Raw genomic sequence first — 17,174 nt, 5'->3', positions numbered from 1 at the left:
GCTCTCCTCCTGCGGAGCAGCGCCGGGGCTGGAACCGCTGTGCAGCTCAGCAGCGCGTTTAGAGGCAGCGTCAGGAGGAGGGCAGAGCTGCGACCACACATCAGCGCTGCTCCACAATTGGCCACATCTGAGCTGTCCCACTGCGGGGACACCGCCCACTGTCCCCAAGCCACATCCAGCCTGGACTTGGGCGCTGCTGGGGATGGGGCATCAACAGCTCTTCCGGGAAACTTGATTTATGGCCTCACCACCCCTGCCCTATTTACATTAAAGCCATTCACCTTTGTCCTATCAGTACACTCTCGGATACAGGAAGCAATGTTGTGCCGTGCAGTGCTGCAGGCCTGGCACAAGGACCCAGAGGCTGTGGGGTCTCCTCCTTGGGGACCTCCAGCCCCTGTTCATGAGGCTGGAGGCAGGACAGACCAAATCCCACCGTCCCCAAACCACAGGTCCCTTGGGGCTGCAGGCAGTTTTGCAGACTGCCCGCTCCATCCCCGCCCATCACTGTCCCCCAGCACCCGCTGACCAGGGCCGTGTCCCTTTGGCTGTTGAACCTCTCCAGGGATGGAGACCACAGCACTGTGCTGGCAGCCGGTGCAGTGCTCGCCCATCCACACAGATGGGAAAGGGATTGGAGGTGTTTCCCTCAGAGTTCTTGTGCTTCCAGTTGTGCTCACTGCCTCCTGTGCTGGCTCTGGGCACTGCTCAGTCCCCACCAGCTGTTTGCACACCCATTCTGCAGAGCATCACAGAATACTGCAAGTTGGAAGGGATCCAACCCCTGGCTCTACACAGGACCACTCAAATCCAAACCCTGTGTCTGAGAATGGTGTCCAAACACTCCATGAGCTCCTGCTGCTGGGGGCTGTGTTCTCAGCCCATACACACCATGCCCTGCATCGCCCTGCAAAGGCAGCAGGAGACATCTCCTCCGCCCAGACTGACACCTTGCTGCCTACAGGCTGGTACAAACCGTGTCCAAAAAGGTCCGGGTGTCTTCCTCCAGCATTTCTCGCGTGTAGCACAGAGCATTGCGATTCTCCGCTATCATGGCATCACTCATGTCGATGAGCTTTGCAACCTGCTGATCCCTCGCCTCTATAGTAGTTATGTTGCTGAAAGCGATGTACCGATTTCCACACTTTCTTGCCAGCTCCATGAGGTGTGGGCAACCTTCTATGAAACCCTTCAGGTCTTCTGGATGCTCCAGCTGTTCTGCTCAGGTGAATATCAGGATTGTGTACTTCTCTGTTTTAGTATGGAAAATCCTGGTCACCCACTCAGCCACTTCCCGCTCTTCCTTAGTGATTCGGCCCAGGAGCATCACCAGGATGATGGCATGGACCCCTGAAGTGAGGGACCAAAAGGCATTCTTTTTTTTTTTTTTCTTTTGGCCTCTCTTGTATCAAATAGGCCAGGATTGTCCTCGGCCATGAGCAGTGGGGAGCGGCCCCAGCACTCCAAGCCACAGCCCACACTTTCAATCCTGCACTGCCCGGAGCTGAGCGCATTTACAGGAAAAGCCTTTGAGGGACCTTTGGCCCACAGCTCACAGTCTGTACTGGGATGGCACCACGATGGCAGCAGCGCTGCCAGGGCACGGCCTGCCCAGGGTGTGGGCATGGAGCATCCCTGCACTCCTCCTGGGTGTTGTGAGAACGGTGGGATCCCAGAAAGTCCCGAGTTGGAAGGGACCCCTGGCTCCATGCTGGACAAGCCAAACCCAAACCCTGTGTCTGAGAGCAGTGTCCCAGCACTCCAGCAGCTCGGGACCATGCCCGTTCAAGTCCAAGGGAGGACAAGAGGAATAAGCAGGATCCTATAAAATGAGAGGCTCCTGAGAATGGCAGAGAATGTCACTCCACCAGGAGATGGGGTATAGGAAGGGGAACAATTTAGGAGGGGGAATGATTGTTTATGAGGGTGGATAGTGATAGGACAAGGGGGAATGGTTTTAAACTGAGACAGGAGAGATTTAGGTTAGATGTTAGGAGGAAGTTTTTCACACAGAGGGTGGTGACGCACTGGAACAGGTTGCCCAAGGAGTTTGTGGATGCCCCATCCCTGGAGGCATTCAAGGCCAGGCTGGACGTGGCTCTGGTTAGTGACTCTGCTCTCAGTAGGGGGGTTGAAACTCGATGATCTTTGAGGTTCTTTTCAACTCAGACCATTCTGTGATTCTATGTATAGCGCCTATACATTGATTTATTGGAAATGAAGAGGATGAAGCAGAGATGTCCATGCTGTTGCATGGCTATGGCTTTTGGGGTATCAGGGAGACGTGGTGGGATATCTTCCATGGTGGAGTGTGGGACACAGAGACACTCCTTGGAAAGGACACAGAGGAGAGTTTGGATGATGAAGTCAGGCAAAAACACATGGAGGCTTACATGGATGAACAAGGAGCTCCCGGCCAGACACAAAAGGAAGCCTACGGATGGTGGAAGCAAGGACAGGTAACCTGGGAGGAACACAGAGACACTGGGAGGGAAGGAGGGAAGAAAGCTAAACCCCTAATGGAATTGAATCTGGATAGGAATGTAAAGGACAACAAGAAGGGCTTCTGTAAGTGCACCGATGACAAAAGGATGACTAGGGAAAATGTGCCTCCACTGCTGAATGAGACAGGGGTGCTGGTTACACAGGCAAGGGTAGAGGCTGGGGCTTTTGCCTTGGTCTTGTGCAGCAAGGCCTGCCTTCAGGAATCCCAGGTCCCAGCAATGAGGGAGGAAGGCTGGAGCAAGGCAAATGTACCTTTGGTGGAGGAGGATCAGGTCGGGGAATACTTGAGCAAACCAGGCTTACAGAAATCCATGGACCCTGCAAGGATGCAGCCCAAGTGCCAAGGGAGCTGCCCAATGCCATTGCAAGGCCACTCTCAATAATCTTTGCTCAGTTCTGGCAACTGGGAGAAGTGCCTGAAGACTGGAGGAACACACGTGACATGCCTGTCTTTAGAACGGGCTAGAAGCAGGACCTGAGAAAATACAGGCCAGCAGGACGCAGGGAGCTACAGGCCAGTGAGCTACAGGCCAATGAGCTTTGCCTCACTCAGGGGAAGGCAATGGCACTGCTCATCCTGGAAACTATTTCAGGCACAGGATGGAGAAAAAATCATTGGATAGACAGCATGGATTCACCAAGGGGAAATAAGCTTCTATAATGAAATCACCTGCCTGATGGATGAGGTGCGAGCAATGGATGTTGTCTTCCTGGACATCAGCAAGGCCTTTGACACTGTCCCCCATAAGATTCTCCTAGAGAAGCTGTTGAAGAATGGTGTGGATGGGCAGACATCAAATGACTGGACCCAGAGGCTGGTGATCATAGGCACCAAGTCTAGTCGAAGGCCAGGAGCTGGCTGTGAACCCAGAAATCACCACTGGCTGCAGTCCCTTTCAACATTTTCATGTGTTGGGTTTACACAGCCAAGTTTAGGTAGTTTAGGTGGCCATCGATCAATTTTCCCAAGAAAAACACACATTTGAAATATAAATATGCTTACAGGAAAGAGAATTGGATAGTGTGTGTGATAGCGAGTGTCTGATTCAGTTGACAGAAGTGGAAACTGAGCATCATTTGCTCAGGGACATTATTTATGCTCAGGGACATGACTTAGTGATTTAGCGGTGGGTTGTTAGAGTTAGGGTAGTATGGTTAGGTTGAAGTTGGATTTGATGATCTTCAAGATCTTTTCCAACCTTAGCAATTCTATGATTCTATGATTCCATCAGTTTCCTCACTGAGCATTGCTGGTACAGCAGCTTTAAAGGCTGCTCACCAAACTATTAACGTGTTGTGGCCAATGTAATCTTCACACTGTTCTTTATTATAACCTTGATACTGGCCTGTTATCTCAAAAAACATCTGGAAGAAAGTTCCAAAGAGAAGAGCAGGCGTCTTTGGGAAGAGCAATAGAGGGACGGACCATAGCTGCTGCAAAGGCAGCCAAACACATCATGGTACCGCAGCAAACAGCCTTGTTGCTTGCAAAGGCTGTTCCAGGCATTAGGAGATGGAGAGCAAGACCTTGCTCACTGTGGAGGTGTTTTCGTGTACTTGGCTCTATACACCAATGTAGTAGTGTGGACCTATGCTCTGCCCTTCCTGAGGCACCACTGGGGCTGGCAGCAGGAACAGAGGGTCCTCCAAAGAGCTTGGGAGGGTTCTTTAATTTTATCTTATTTTTTTTTTAACTGACTAATTTTTGTGGTTTATTTGAGGCTTTCTTTAGTCGTTCTGTGAGCACTGAGAAAAGTTTGGGGTCTGTAGGGGGATATTTAGCTAATTTCCTAATTAAGCACTTATCTGCCCAGTCACTGTGCTAGATATTGAGGAAATAGGTCTAGCAACTAACAGATATATTTTTTTTCTTTTAGCCAATGAATATCATCACTGCAGTACTTCTGCTTTATGCAAAAGATGAAGAAGCTTTCTGGAAGCTGTGTGTGAACGCACGCTACCTGACTATGACAACACAAGAGTAGTTGGTATGTTATGAAGAAAGGAACTGGAAGGCACCCATACGGATCAACAATCTGGCATGACTTATACTGAAACAAATATGTGCGGAACCACGTGTGGCATAGGAACAACTGTGAACACTCCAGGCAAGACAGCTTGGTCAGGGAGAATGAAGCCAAAAAGGGCACTCAGCCCCAGCTCAGCTGCGGGAGGCAGAAACCATCCCGAAGCAAGACGGCTCGAGGTGCGGAGCAGGAGCTGCTGGTCCTAGCAGCTAGGCCAGGGCCGCCACCTTGAGCAGGCCCAGGGCGTTGCCATAGGAACCGACCCGCATAGCCAAGAGGCGGAGCGTCGTCACGTGAACCGTCACTTCCGCCAATCCGCGAGCGAGGCGTCGTCATGGCAACAACGCTCGCCGCCCCTCTGGGGGAAGCGGAGCGTCGCCATGGAAACTACGCCAGGCACGCACAAGGGGGCGGGGCTTCTCATCGGACCGGAAGAGGGACCTGGCCCCGCCCCGGCCCGGCCAGGCTGGAGGACTCTGCTTCCCGTGAGCCCCCGCGCTCGCTTCCGGCGGGGCGGCGGCGGCTGGGCCGGGATGGAGGCCGTGCCCCGCATGCCCATGATCTGGCTGGACCTCAAGGAGGCCGGGGAGTTCGCTTTCAACGCCGCTGTCAAGAAGGTGGGGGTCGGGGCCTGCTTGAGGCCTGCTGGAGGCGGCGAGGCCCCTTCCGGGAGCGCTCGGGGGGCACCGTGTAGGGCCTGCGGGGCCTGTGAGGGGGCGGAGGGGCCAGTGGGGGACGTGTGGGGGGCCTGTGGGGGGCCTATGGGACCTCCGTGGGACCTCCGTGGGACCTGGAAGGGGGATAGGGGCCTGTGAGGGCGAGGAGCACTGGGACTTTGTTGGGGGGTGTGGGGAGGCCCTGTGGGCTCAGGGCCTAGTGAAGGCCGTGGAGCTGTCCCTAGGGCTGCAGTAGGTGTAGGGCTGAGAGGGGTTTGTGGGGTTCTGCGGGTCACCTCACCTTATCCTGACTGTGCTCAGTATAGGGTGGGCGTTGGGCTGGAAGTGAGGCCTCTGGCATGTCCCAGCCATGTCACCCAAGGGCTTCGTGTCTTCTTTGGGACTCCCCAGAGCTCTCATCACTGGGGCAGTGGCTAACTGTTGCCAGTGCTTCAGGTCTGAGTTTGGGGTGTGAGGAAGCCTTGGTGCTGCCCCAAGCCCTGCAGTACCCAGCAGGAGCCATCTAGAGCTGCGAGGTGAGTTGGCAGCTCTGTCCCCACAGCACGTGACCAGCTCCCAGCACCATATTCTTCCTCAGGCCTGACCTCCGCCAACACTGCACTCGTGGTTCATAACCGTGATGGGCACTGGTGTCATCGAGAAGTGTGAGTCAGATGCCCAGTGCTGTGTGTACATGAATTGCTCCTCATCTCTCTCTGTTGCTGAGGATTTTGGGGAGAGGAGGATGCTCAGGAAGAGTGAGCTGACTCTCCTTTTTCTGACAGCCCCGCTGCTGGCAAAGCTCTGTTACCCTGATGTGCAGCAGTGGCTGCTAAAAGTATTGAGGAAAGCTACAAGTATTGCAGAGTTACAGTGAACTTCAAAAGGAGCTGCCTAGCACCCATCAGGAGTTGAAAAGAGAAGTGGGTTTGCGCTCATGTGTGCCACTGTTGTTGGTGAGAGGCTCCGTGATTCCTCTGGCTGAGGGGCTGCAAGACACAAGATGGGACAGCCAGGACTGGAGTCCCATCCCAGGACAGAAGCGTGCAGGGATCAAAGCCAACAGATGGGCTGAGAGCCAACTGATGGGCTGCTGCCGTGTGCTCAGGTCAACCCAAACCATTCCCATTCGTCCCCCGCCCATGGGATGCACGTTTTCCACCGAGGGAGCAACATGGTATTTGCCCTGATGGAAAAGAATGGTATTTGCCAACCTTGGAGCCAAAATGTGAAAGATTAGCAGGCATCCGTCGTGCCTGTGAAGGACATCGTGTTCAATGTGTTCCCTGTCCAAAGCAAAACATGGAGGGAGGAAAAGTTCCTGCAGACCGCAGCGTGGTGCCCTGCCTGTCACTGCAGCTTTAGGGGAACTGAGCCCCTCTCCCTTCAAACTTGTTTGAGTTGTGCCTCAGGCACTCCACCCCCACCTTCTTGTGAGCGTGTTTTTAGGCCCTTCTGATGTTTGCTTCCATAAAGGAGAGCTCTTGCCCATTCTTTAAGATTTCTGACTGAAAAGCGTGATGTTATGGTGAGCGTACACCCTCACCTGCAGCACGAGCGGGCTGTCCTGGCAGGGATGCCGCCTCTCTGTCCTTCAGTTTTTTTTTATGAAGTGGAAGGCGATTCAGTACTTAATTATCAGTTACAAACTAGAAGCCCCACCTCCAACTGGCATTTTGCAGTGCCACCTACGGAGGAAAACTGCAGTTTACAACCTTGTTGATGTACAGATTCATTTATTTACGTGCATGGAGAGGGGTGTTTCTCCGGTGCCACCACCTGCTTGCCTGCTGATTTTTGGGACGTGGATACAGAGGAATGGGGTGGGAGGGGACACAGGGTGACACTGGGAGTGGCCCTGTCACCACTGAGCTGAGTCATGCCCCGCAGCCCTGGGCATTGTGCAGCTCTGACCCAGCTGAGGGTTTTGTGAATGGATTTATGTTTGTATTTTATTTATTTTTTGCATGGTGGGAGATTTAAATGTACTTCAGTGGCAAGGGGGCTGGCAGTGCTTGAGATGTACCCAAACTGCCTTAACCTGGCAGTGCCTGGGGCAGATAAATGCTCAGAGGATTGCAGTGTACAAAGCCACAAGAGATATCTTCGGTCTGGAAGTGCCAGGCTTGCCAAAAGTGGTGTAACCCAAAAGAATCACGGCGTGGTTTGGGTTGGAAGGGACCCTACAGCCACTCAGGCCCAACCCCTGCCATGGGCAGGGACACCTCCCATCCAGCCTGGCCTTGGGCACTGCAGGGATGGGGCACCCACAGCTGCTCTGGGCTGCCTGTGCCAGCACCTCACCACCCGCAGCATGAGGAATTTCTTCCTAACGTGGTACTAAATCTACCCTCCTCTAGTTCAGAGCCATTACTGTTGACCCACCTCTGCACTCCTGACAAAGAGTCCCTCCCCATCTTTCCTGTAGCCCTATTGGGTACTGGACTGATGCTGTAAGCTGCCTCACCCTTGGGTGCTCAGCAAAGGCTTTTCCTTAATGCATGTGAGTTAGGCACAGATGAGTACAAAATGTGGATCCTCCCCAGTACTGCCTTCCCCTCTCCTGGCAGAACCCTGGGGCAGGAGGAATATGCACGTTCCTCCCACCACCCCCAGGCTGTCCTCTGAGCAAGCTCCATGGGAAAGTGTCCATCGGAACCAACGCAGGGAATTCTCACAGGCCCTTTCAGATCTGGGGCAGGCAGTGGCCCTGGGTATTGCTGTCGGATGGGACCAGGCTCTCACCTTTTCTTTCCCCCCTTCCAGTTTGTCCTGAAGAACTATGGGGAGAACCCGGAGAACTACAACGAGGAGCTGCGGAAGCTGGAGGTGCTCCGGCAGGTAAGCACGGCGCTGCTGGCCTCAGCATCACCCAGTGGCAGTGCTTTCAGCAGCCAGGCTGTGTCCTGCACTCCCAAGATGATTTGGGCACCCTGAGACATGTGAGGAGGTTGAATGTTAGGGCTCTGTGCCATGAGAGCCACAGCCCCACTGAGAGCCTCCAAAAAGGAGATGGTGAGAGGCACACAGGGCTGAGGCAGAGCTGTTGGCCTGGCAGCCAGAGGGCTTTGTGCTTGTACAAGTGTTGGCAGGGCAGCCCTGTCTCTTCCTTCAGGAGTAAGGGAACAACTCTAACAGCCCTGCAGGCTGCAGGAACCTCCCGCTGCATCCGATCAGGGGTATAAGACATCCCCTTTACAGCTGCTCTCAAATCCCTCCTTTTCATTATTTCATCCTGTGACAGGGAGAGCACGGGTTCTTCCTCCTTGACCTCATTGCTCTGGATCCATAAATTGGTTCCATAACATGTGATTTTGGGGCAGACAGATATCTTTTTCTCAGCGTGCTTATCTTGGGGAGTGCCAACAAGTGTGTGAGCCCAACTATCCCCTGCAGAAAGGCACCTGCTCCCACCTGCACGGCTTGCTGCAGGCTGGGAGGGCACTGGGCCCTTTGCCATCCCACCCGGTGTGCTACACAGCCCTGGCTAGCCTCTTCCTCTTTCTCTGTCTCCCTCAGAGCGCCGTGAACGTGCCTAGGGACTTCGAGGGCTGCAGCACGCTGAGGAAATACTTCGGCCAGCTCCACTACCTGCAAAGCCGGATCCCCATGGGCGCCGAGCAGGAGGCCGCGGTCCCCATCGCGTGGTGAGGGCAGCAGTGTGCTGCAGGGGGCAGGGGAAAAGGGGCCTCCTCTTCGTGCCCTTGTGGGGCACAGTTTTCCCTTACATTCAGGGCTGGGGCATTAAGGGTGGGAGGATTTTGAGCTGCAGGGGACTGCTGCATTTTGTGAAATAAGGGGGCTGCCCCAAACCAGAACAGCTGCTCCCTCATCACTTTGCATGTCCTTTACAGACATCCAATATGTTCCACCCTTCACTGCATCTTTCCCCTTAATCTATGTGGAAGACCTTTTAGGCACAGTGCCCCACATGCCTCCAGCTTGGTGTACCAGCAAGGCCCCTGGGGCTGGAGGCTGGTGGGGAGAATCTGCCTCCCAGAAGCTGTAGGAGGGCAGTGCAGTCGCTGATCTCTTTGTGATGGCCCTTTCAGGCCAGCTTCCCCTGCTGCTGAAATACAGCTGTGTCTGGCACGGGGGGGGGGGTCCTGGGAGCCCTGTGGGAAATGGCATCCTGCCCTGGGGAGCTGGCAGGAAGGCTGAGCTGAGCCATGTGGCAACAGGAGACAGTGGCTGGCTCTGAGGAGATGCAAGACAGAGCCTGTAGCTCCACCTGTAGCTGGTGAGCAGCCTTCTTTCTTTGCAGGACAGAGATCTTTTCAGGCAAGACGGTGACTCATGAGGACATCAAGTATGAGCAGGCTTGCATCCTGTACAACCTGGGTGAGTCCTGGGAGACCTGCTGGTCTGCCCTCCATTTGGCTGGGCATGAGGGATATCCCTCCTCTCTGCCCTGCCTTTAGTCTGTGTTCCCTCCTTGGGGCAGCCCAGCAGAAGCACAGGAAGCTGACTTTGGGTTTTGCCAGAAACTTCGTCCCCTTTCCTCTTTATCTGAGGGCACCCTGGTTGTGCACTGCCCTGCATCTGAGTCACAGCTGCACCGCAGGTTCCACGGCTGCAGGAAGGAGGCTGACTTGGGGCTGAGCTGCAGCACCACAAATGCTCTTTCTAGCACAATGACAGCCCGGTCAGACTTTGTCCATGTCATGCAGCATCCCTCGTGTTTAAAAACAACAAATGCAGCTCTTGTTGCCCTCTTGCTCTCCAGCCTTGGATTTTTTGGTGGACCCGAAGGGAGGGTCATACTCATTCCAGAGACACTGTCAGTGCAGCTGAAGTCACTCCCATCCCTGGGACTGCGGCTGCCCCTTGCATTGCAGCTTGCTTTCTGTTCAACAACGCACAGAGCAAAGGGCTTTAGCTAAACCCTACCCAGATCTGGGCTTCACTGGCAAGAGACACCCAGCTTCTGGCTTTGGCACTGCATGTGGGGCTGAGTGGGGGCTGGTCAGCTGCCATCACTCTGCTGAGCTGTGCTTCTCTTTCCCCAGGTGCGCTGCACTCCATGCTGGGTGCCATGGACAAGAGAGTGTCTGAGGAGGTAACAGTCCCAGCGTGCTCCGTGCATCCTCCCCAAAAGACTTTCTCCCATCCATGGGTTAACAGCACCAAGACCACAGCACTAAGGATTTCCCTTTAATGTGGGTTGTTAAAAGCATCAGTGTCAGATGCCAGCTCTGGATGTCTGCTGTCCTCTCAGCATATAGGGTCGGGAAGGGAGAGCTCTCACACAGGATTTGGCCACAACTTTGTGCATGCACGGCCTGCATTAAAACCACCATGTCACTGAGAGCTTTCTAGATTGAAGCTGACTCTGAGAGCTCATGGCAGGCTGTGGATGCTGCTTTTGGGGGTCTCAAGGGAGGCATGAACAGCACAGGAAACATCTAAGCCCTGCTGAGGTGGATTTTATCACCCTAACCACTGGTGTGAAGGGAGGGTGCTGCCTCTCCAGTCTTGCCACAGCCTCCTTGCATCCACTGTCTTGGCTTGTGTGCGTGCATGACATGTGTTCTCCTGTCTGCTCAGGGCATGAAGGTTTCATGCACCCATTTCCAGTGTGCTGCCGGCGCCTTTACCTACCTGCGGGACCACTTCCCCCACTCCTACAGCGTAGACATGAGCCACCAGATCCTCAGCCTCAACATCAACCTCATGCTGGTAGGAATCCTGCTCTGGGGCAGCAGGAAAGTGGGAATGGCTCCTTGCGTGCCCTGGGGGCAGCTGCTGTGTCACTGGCAGCAGGGCTGGGAGGCAGCGGTGCCTGGTGCCAGCCCCAGAGGTTTCCCTGAGCACTGCTCCTAGGAGCAGGGATGTGAAAGATAGAATCATTAAGGCTGGAAAAGACCTCTAGGATCACCAAGCCCAACTGTCAACCCATCCTCGACATGTCCCTAAGTGCCACATCTCCACCTCCAGGGACAGGGGCTCCACCGCCTCCCTGGGTAGCCTCTTCCAGTGCCTGACACTCTTTCAGAGGAACTGCAAAGAGCTCTGTGCCACACTGCTGTGCCCGTTGGCTGTGGGGGCATCTTTTGGGGTTGTGTTAACAGTGCTGTGCTGGCTTCTCAAGAAAGGGACTGCTACTGGTGGGTCCAGGAGGGTTTCCTGAGGAAAGCTGTCCAGGAAAACCCAGGATTCCTTCTCGCTTTGGCAGGGCCAGGCACAGGAGTGTCTGCTGGAGAAGTCCATGCTAGACAACAGGAAGAGTTTCCTCGTGGCCCGGATCAGCGCTCAGGTGAGTCGCTGGAGGATCTGCTCTGTGCTGAGTGCTTGCCCCTTCCATGGGCACCTGCTGTTAGCAAACAGCCCCGCTCTCACTGTGCATGAGAGTCGTGCTTGGGACTGGGAACTTGGAGGGGGGGGGTGGGAGATGGTTTGTCCAGACACTGTGCAGCATCAATGCAATCAGACAGCCACACAGGGCTCCTGCCATCACAGCGAGCTAGGAGTGCAGACACAGCTCCTTGTAGCAGAAAGACAGCACGTTTCCATGAAGAAAACAGTATTTTTAACCCACTCTCTGGGACAGGCTTAGCACAGTGATGGCCATTGTCCCTGGCTCTGACCCAAAATGCATCAATAAGATGCCCACCAACTTCTTGCTTTGCTGGCTGAGTGATATCAGACCAGTGTCAGTGAATCCTTTCCACTGTTGCTCCCTGTTCAAACTGGGATCTGTCTGTCTGTGGGGTTTTCAAATGCCCATCCTGCTCCCCACAGGTGGTGGATTACTACAAAGAGGCCTGCCGGGCACTGGAGAACTCAGAGACAGCTTCACTGCTGGGAAAGATCCAGAAGGACTGGAAGAAGCTGGTTCAAATGAAGATCTACTATTTTGCTGCTGTGGCCCATGTAAGTGGGAAGACTGGCACCAGAGTGCAATGTGAGACCAGCCCTTGATTTGCTTGTCAGAAAGATCTCCCTCATTTGAATGAACCCTAACACTACTGTTATGTTTTGTTGCAGCTGCACATGGGAAAACAGGCCGAGGAGCAGCAGAAGTTTGGGGAAAGGGTAAGCATAGCTGTGTCAACCCATACTGCCTGGATTGAGGTCCTGCATTGGCAGGTTTGATTCCTGGGAGGGATTGTTGTGCTGATGATGGGGGTTTCTGCAGTCCTGGGGACACGTTTAAGAGTGTTGGTGCTCCATGGGGCTGTTTTGGTGCCATGCAGGTGTTCTTGGCAAACCCTATTACACTGAACAAAGCTGCAGCCCTCAGGGCTGGCTGGTGGTGCTTCCATGCAAGGGGTAGGGACTTAATTCTGGGCCAACTCTGGTGCTTTTAACAGATTTGGGAGTAATTGCTCTTCTCTCTGCAGGTCATCTACTTCCAGAGTGCACTGGATAAACTCAATGAAGCTATCAAACTGGCAAAGGTGCGTTCCTTCTCTGGTAGCAGTTACCAGATGTTGAAGCCCTCATTGTTTCACTGCTTTCTGGAAGTACCCTTGGGCCTGGTTCTTCCACATCCCTGCTCTAGGAGCAGCTCCCAGGGAAACCTCTGGGGCTGGCTGGCACCAGGCACTGCTGTCCACTCCTGAGGAAAGGGACGGAGTGATACAGGGGGAATTTTGCTTTGCTGGTGTGAGTCTGGAGTGCAGTGCCTTGAAATGGGGACTGAGTCACGCAGGGTGCCTGGGTGTGGTGAGGGGGGTGAGGTGAGACGTCGCTGGGCTGGGTCCTGCTGGTGGGTGGCTCAGCCCAGTTTGATACCAAAGATGAGAGTTGGTGGCGCCAATGTAAAAGCTTTCCTTGCCCATTGACTGGAGTGGAAGACCTAATGGCTTCCCAGAGCATCACTGTTCCCCTCTGGGACATCCAGCAGCCCTCCCCAAGGCTCTGTTACCTTTCAGCAGGCCACAGTGATGAGGAGATGGCTGGTGGTGCTGCTGCCACTCCCAGGGCACGCTCAGGCTGTGCCTGCAGCTCACACTGCTGCAGTCAGCCACTGGGGCAGCAGTACCCTAACCTTGCCTGTTCTAACTTGCTTTTACTGGGCAGCAGTACCCTAACCTTGCCTGTGCTAACTTGCTTTTACTGTCACTTGTGCAGGGACAGCCAGAAACTGTCCAGGAAGCCCTGAGATTCACCATGGATGTGATCGGTGGCAAGTGAGTGTGCTCAGGCTGCCCCAGACATACCTGTCCTGCTTCTCTGTGGACCACAAAGAGCTCGTGGCCAGAGCAGCCAGGGAGAAGCCTCAGCATGGCAGTGTCCTGTGTCCCCCCATGCTGCCTGAGGCTCTCAGCTCTTCCCAGAGCAATTCCAGGAGAGGCAGGGCCTCATCCCACGGGGAGCAGGCTCGGGGAGCCGGTGCTGGTGTGTGCTTCTCATCACTTCTTGTTTCTAGGTACAATTCAGCCAAAAAAGACAATGACTTCATCTACCACGAAGCTGTGCCTGCCTTGGACACCCTGCAGTCTGTGAAAGGTAAAGATGGGCAGTGCCCCCTCATGTGAGCTGCTAAGGGGAGGGAGGGCATACACAGGGATGCATGGTGGGTCTGTGGAGGGAAACCTCTGGAGCAGCAGGGCTTTGTGCCAAGATGCCCTCCCCTCTGTGGGATCTGCTAGGAATGAGGCTCTGTCTTTGGAACGGAGGAGTCCTCCTTTTGGAGGTGTGAGACCAGCGTGTGCTTTGTGTTTGAACTGCAGGTGCCCCACTGGTGAAAGCCCTCCCCGTCAACCCCACGGACCCCGCTGTCACCGGCCCCGATATCTTTGCCAAGCTGGTGCCCATGGCTGCCCACGAGGCGTCTTCACTCTACAGGTGAGTCCCAGGACAACCACGGAGCTGCGTGCAGATCTCCAGGACTGAGCTCACAAACAGCCTGTGCCCCCACGCAGCCTGCCTGCAGGCTAACAGGACCTGGAGGGCAGCAAACCCTCAGAGACCCCCAACTGTCCCCAGGTCTTCGTGCTCTGGGGGGGGTTGGGCTGCAGCCCATCTCCAGAGCTCCCTTCCAGCCCCTATGACTCTGTGATTCTGTTCCCTGAGTCCCGTCACAGCGCTAAAGGATTTTTTTTTCTCTCTGTCGTAGCGAAGAGAAGGCCAAACTGCTGAGAGACGTGATGGCAAAGATTGAAGCCAAGAACGAAGTGCTGGAGTACGTGTGAGCCGTACCTGAGCGAGGCCCTGGCCTCTTCCCCCTGCTCCAGACCCAGGCATAGGGCACTGAGCTGGGCACAGGGTGTCTGGCTGATCCCGGTGCTGATGGGAACAGACACCTCTGAGCTCTCAGCACTTTGCTCTCGTGCTGATCACAGCCGTGTCCCAGTTTGCCCAGCTCTGGGTAGTGACTGGTTCCCACCCTGAAGGGGCTGTGGTGTGGGATGAGGATGCTGCGGGGTGGTCGGGTGCCGTCACTCAGGGGCTTCTTCCTGCCTGTAGCCAGTTCATGGACTCCATGCAGCTGGACCCTGAGACAGTGGACAACCTGGACATGTACAGCCACATCCCCCCCATCCTGATGGAGAAGTGCGCCGCGCTCAGCGTACGCCCCGACACCGTCAAGAACCTCGTCCAGTCCATGCAGGGTGAGCTCACGGGGACCAGCAGGGGGCTGGGGGTGTCTGTCCTTCCCCAAGCTGGGGCTGGAGCATCTCCAATCACAATTTCCTTGCCCCTACAAATTCCTTAACCCTAAAGCATCCTTCCCGTTGGCTGTTGGTGGCGGGTGACGGCGTCCCGCCTGCGGCAGAGAGGTTTGGTGCTGCCTGAAGCACAATGCAGGCACCTCCTGGGTGGGAACCAAGCCTCTGTGTGGCTTTTCCAGTGCTCTCCGGGGTGTTCACCGACGTGGAGGCCTCGCTGAAGGAGATCCGGGACCTGCTTGAGGAGGACGAGGCGCAGGAGCGGAAGCTGCAGGAGCTGCTGGGGAAAGGCTCGGTGCCGCAGGGCTCCCCGCCGCCGCCGTCCTCCGCGGGGCTGGCCGAGGTCAGCAAGGAGTGCTCCAAGTACATGGAGGTGCACGAGAAGGCCAGCTTCACCAACACGGAGCTGCACAAAGCCATGAACCTGCACATCGGCAACCTCCGCCTGCTCAGCGGGCCCCTGGAGCAGGTCCGGGCCGCGCTGCCCTCACCCACGCTGAGCGAAGGTGAGAACCACGGTGCTGAGCCACCCCACACGTCCCACCCCCTGCGGCTCCCTCCCCTCGCTTCGGGTTCGGGCTGGGGCTGCTGCACGGGCTCCAGCGCAGCCGCTCAGCGCTCCCTGTCCCCCAGACGACAAGCAGGTGCTGCAGAACCTGAAGAAAATCCTGGGCAAGGTGCAGGAGATGAGGGATCAGCGGATGTCCCTGGAGCAGCAGCTGCGTGAGATGATCCAGAAGGACGATATCACCACCTCGCTGGTCACCACTGACCGCTCCGAGATGAAGGTGGGTGCCCCCAGCCGTGTTTGGGAGCCCTTCCTTGTGCCACGTGCCCCAGAACGGGCTGCAGTGAGAGCTCTGCTCCGTCCCACCCCCATCCCGACCTCCCCCTGAGCCCCTTGGGAGGCAGCGTCTGCCTGCCCCCCCCTCAGATCCTTCCCTCCCTGGGCAGAAACTCTTTGAGGAGCAGCTGAAGAAGTATGACCAGATTAAGGTGTACCTGGAGCAGAACCTGGCCGCTCAGGAGAACATCCTGAAGGCCCTGACAGATGCCAACGTCAAATACGCAGCTGTGCGCAAGGCCCTGGCTGAGGTGGAGCACAAGTGAGTTGGGGGGGGGCATGGGGACAATGTGGGTCTTGGTGTGTGGAAACAGCCCTCACACACCCCATGCAGGGGCTGGGGGCTCTGCTGGCTGTTGGTGCTGTGCACTGGGGCTGCCCAGGAGCTGGGGAACGTGAGGACAGCCCAGCTCTCTGTGTGCGTTCACACGTGTACATCCCCAGGTGGAACACCACCGTCCAGACCTTGGTGGCCTCCTATGAAGCCTACGAGGACCTGATGAAGAAATCCCAGGAGGGGAAGGACTTCTACACCGACCTGGAGGGGAAAGCTGCCAAGCTGCTGGAGAAAGCGCGGGCGGCCTGCCAGGCTGCTGAAGCCAACAGGCAGCAGATCTTGGAGAAGTAGGTGGTGCTGGGGCTGGAGGGAACGAAGTGGGACAGCCAGGGAGTGGGGAAGCACCTTGGGTTGCAGCGTGGAGGCTTCGGCTTCAGTGCCACGGCCCCAAGGGGCAGGTGCCCCCACCCCCTGGGTGGAGACGGGGGTTGGTTCTCAGGGCTGCCTGCCCCACGTTAATGCCCGCTCCCTCCCGCCAGGGAGATGAAGAAGCACCCACCCCCTCGTCCCACGGCCCCCAAACCGGCCCTGCAGAAGAAAGCACTGGAGCTGGAAGCCGAGGGCCCGGAGGCGGGCGACCTCCCCCCGCTGTGCTCCCTGGGGCTGGCCGACCTGCCCGAGGACCTGCGCAGCCTGCCCCCCGACGTGCTGGCCGGCCACCTGGCCCGCCTGCCCCCAGCCACGCTGGCCGCGCTCGCCCTCGACCCTGCCCTGGCCGCTGGGCTGCGGCCCCCCGGCCCCGAGCTCTTTGCCCCCAGGCTGGCGAGCGCGCCGCTGCAGCCCGGCCAACCCTTCGCCCCACCGCGCTTCCCTGCCCTCCCCGGGCACTACGCCCTGCCCCCGGCACCCGCTGCCAGCCCGGGCCCCTTTCCCCACGTCACCGGTGCTCCGGTTCTCCCGGCGCAGCTCCTGCAGCCCTCTGCCCCCCAGGTGACCGGCCCACCCCCCAGCTCGGCCCCCTCCTCCGCCCCCCAGCTCTTCCCGGCCGCCTCGTTGCTGCGTGGCCCGGGGCAGCCCGGGGCGCCCTTGGTGCAGCCCGGTTACGCGGGGCCCCACCTGCTCCCCCCGCGCTCATCCCCGCAGCACGGCCCCGCTCCGGCTCCCGCTGCCTCCTACGGCCTGGGCCAACCGGGGCTGCCCCCGCCCGGTCCCGTCAGACCCCCGGCCGTGGGGCCACCCCCCGTGGGC

General features: G+C 56.7%; 2 protein-coding genes and 1 pseudogene across 2 annotated transcripts in view; 1 reads left to right on the top strand and 2 right to left on the bottom strand.

The window, feature by feature from the left end:
- LOC110390697 (GTPase IMAP family member 8-like) overlaps positions 1-17,174 on the bottom strand; it is a 685,191-nt gene that overhangs the window by 34,852 nt on the left and 633,165 nt on the right. The gene's annotated exons all lie outside the window — the stretch shown is intronic.
- On the bottom strand, positions 466-1,437 carry LOC110390695 (annotated as a pseudogene).
- Positions 4,957-17,174, top strand: part of PTPN23 (protein tyrosine phosphatase, non-receptor type 23) — a 15,496-nt gene continuing 3,278 nt past the window's right edge. Inside the window, exons 1-20 of the mRNA XM_021382112.1 lie at positions 4,957-5,149; positions 7,955-8,029; positions 8,708-8,835; positions 9,453-9,529; positions 10,198-10,247; positions 10,736-10,867; positions 11,364-11,444; positions 11,930-12,061; positions 12,176-12,223; positions 12,532-12,588; positions 13,265-13,323; positions 13,563-13,642; positions 13,867-13,981; positions 14,253-14,318; positions 14,603-14,748; positions 14,988-15,311; positions 15,439-15,593; positions 15,760-15,911; positions 16,094-16,273; positions 16,466-17,168. Of these exons, the coding sequence (XP_021237787.1) occupies positions 5,066-5,149; positions 7,955-8,029; positions 8,708-8,835; positions 9,453-9,529; positions 10,198-10,247; positions 10,736-10,867; positions 11,364-11,444; positions 11,930-12,061; positions 12,176-12,223; positions 12,532-12,588; positions 13,265-13,323; positions 13,563-13,642; positions 13,867-13,981; positions 14,253-14,318; positions 14,603-14,748; positions 14,988-15,311; positions 15,439-15,593; positions 15,760-15,911; positions 16,094-16,273; positions 16,466-17,168 (2,844 nt within the window). The 5' untranslated portion in view covers positions 4,957-5,065. The remainder of the gene's footprint in view (positions 5,150-7,954; positions 8,030-8,707; positions 8,836-9,452; positions 9,530-10,197; positions 10,248-10,735; positions 10,868-11,363; positions 11,445-11,929; positions 12,062-12,175; positions 12,224-12,531; positions 12,589-13,264; positions 13,324-13,562; positions 13,643-13,866; positions 13,982-14,252; positions 14,319-14,602; positions 14,749-14,987; positions 15,312-15,438; positions 15,594-15,759; positions 15,912-16,093; positions 16,274-16,465; positions 17,169-17,174) is intronic.

This window comes from Numida meleagris, unplaced genomic scaffold (assembly GCF_002078875.1).
Source record: "Numida meleagris isolate 19003 breed g44 Domestic line unplaced genomic scaffold, NumMel1.0 unplaced_Scaffold180, whole genome shotgun sequence".
NCBI lineage: Eukaryota > Metazoa > Chordata > Aves > Galliformes > Numididae > Numida > Numida meleagris.
Note: the sequence above shows the minus strand (reverse complement) of the source record. Positions and strands in the feature narration are given on the sequence as shown.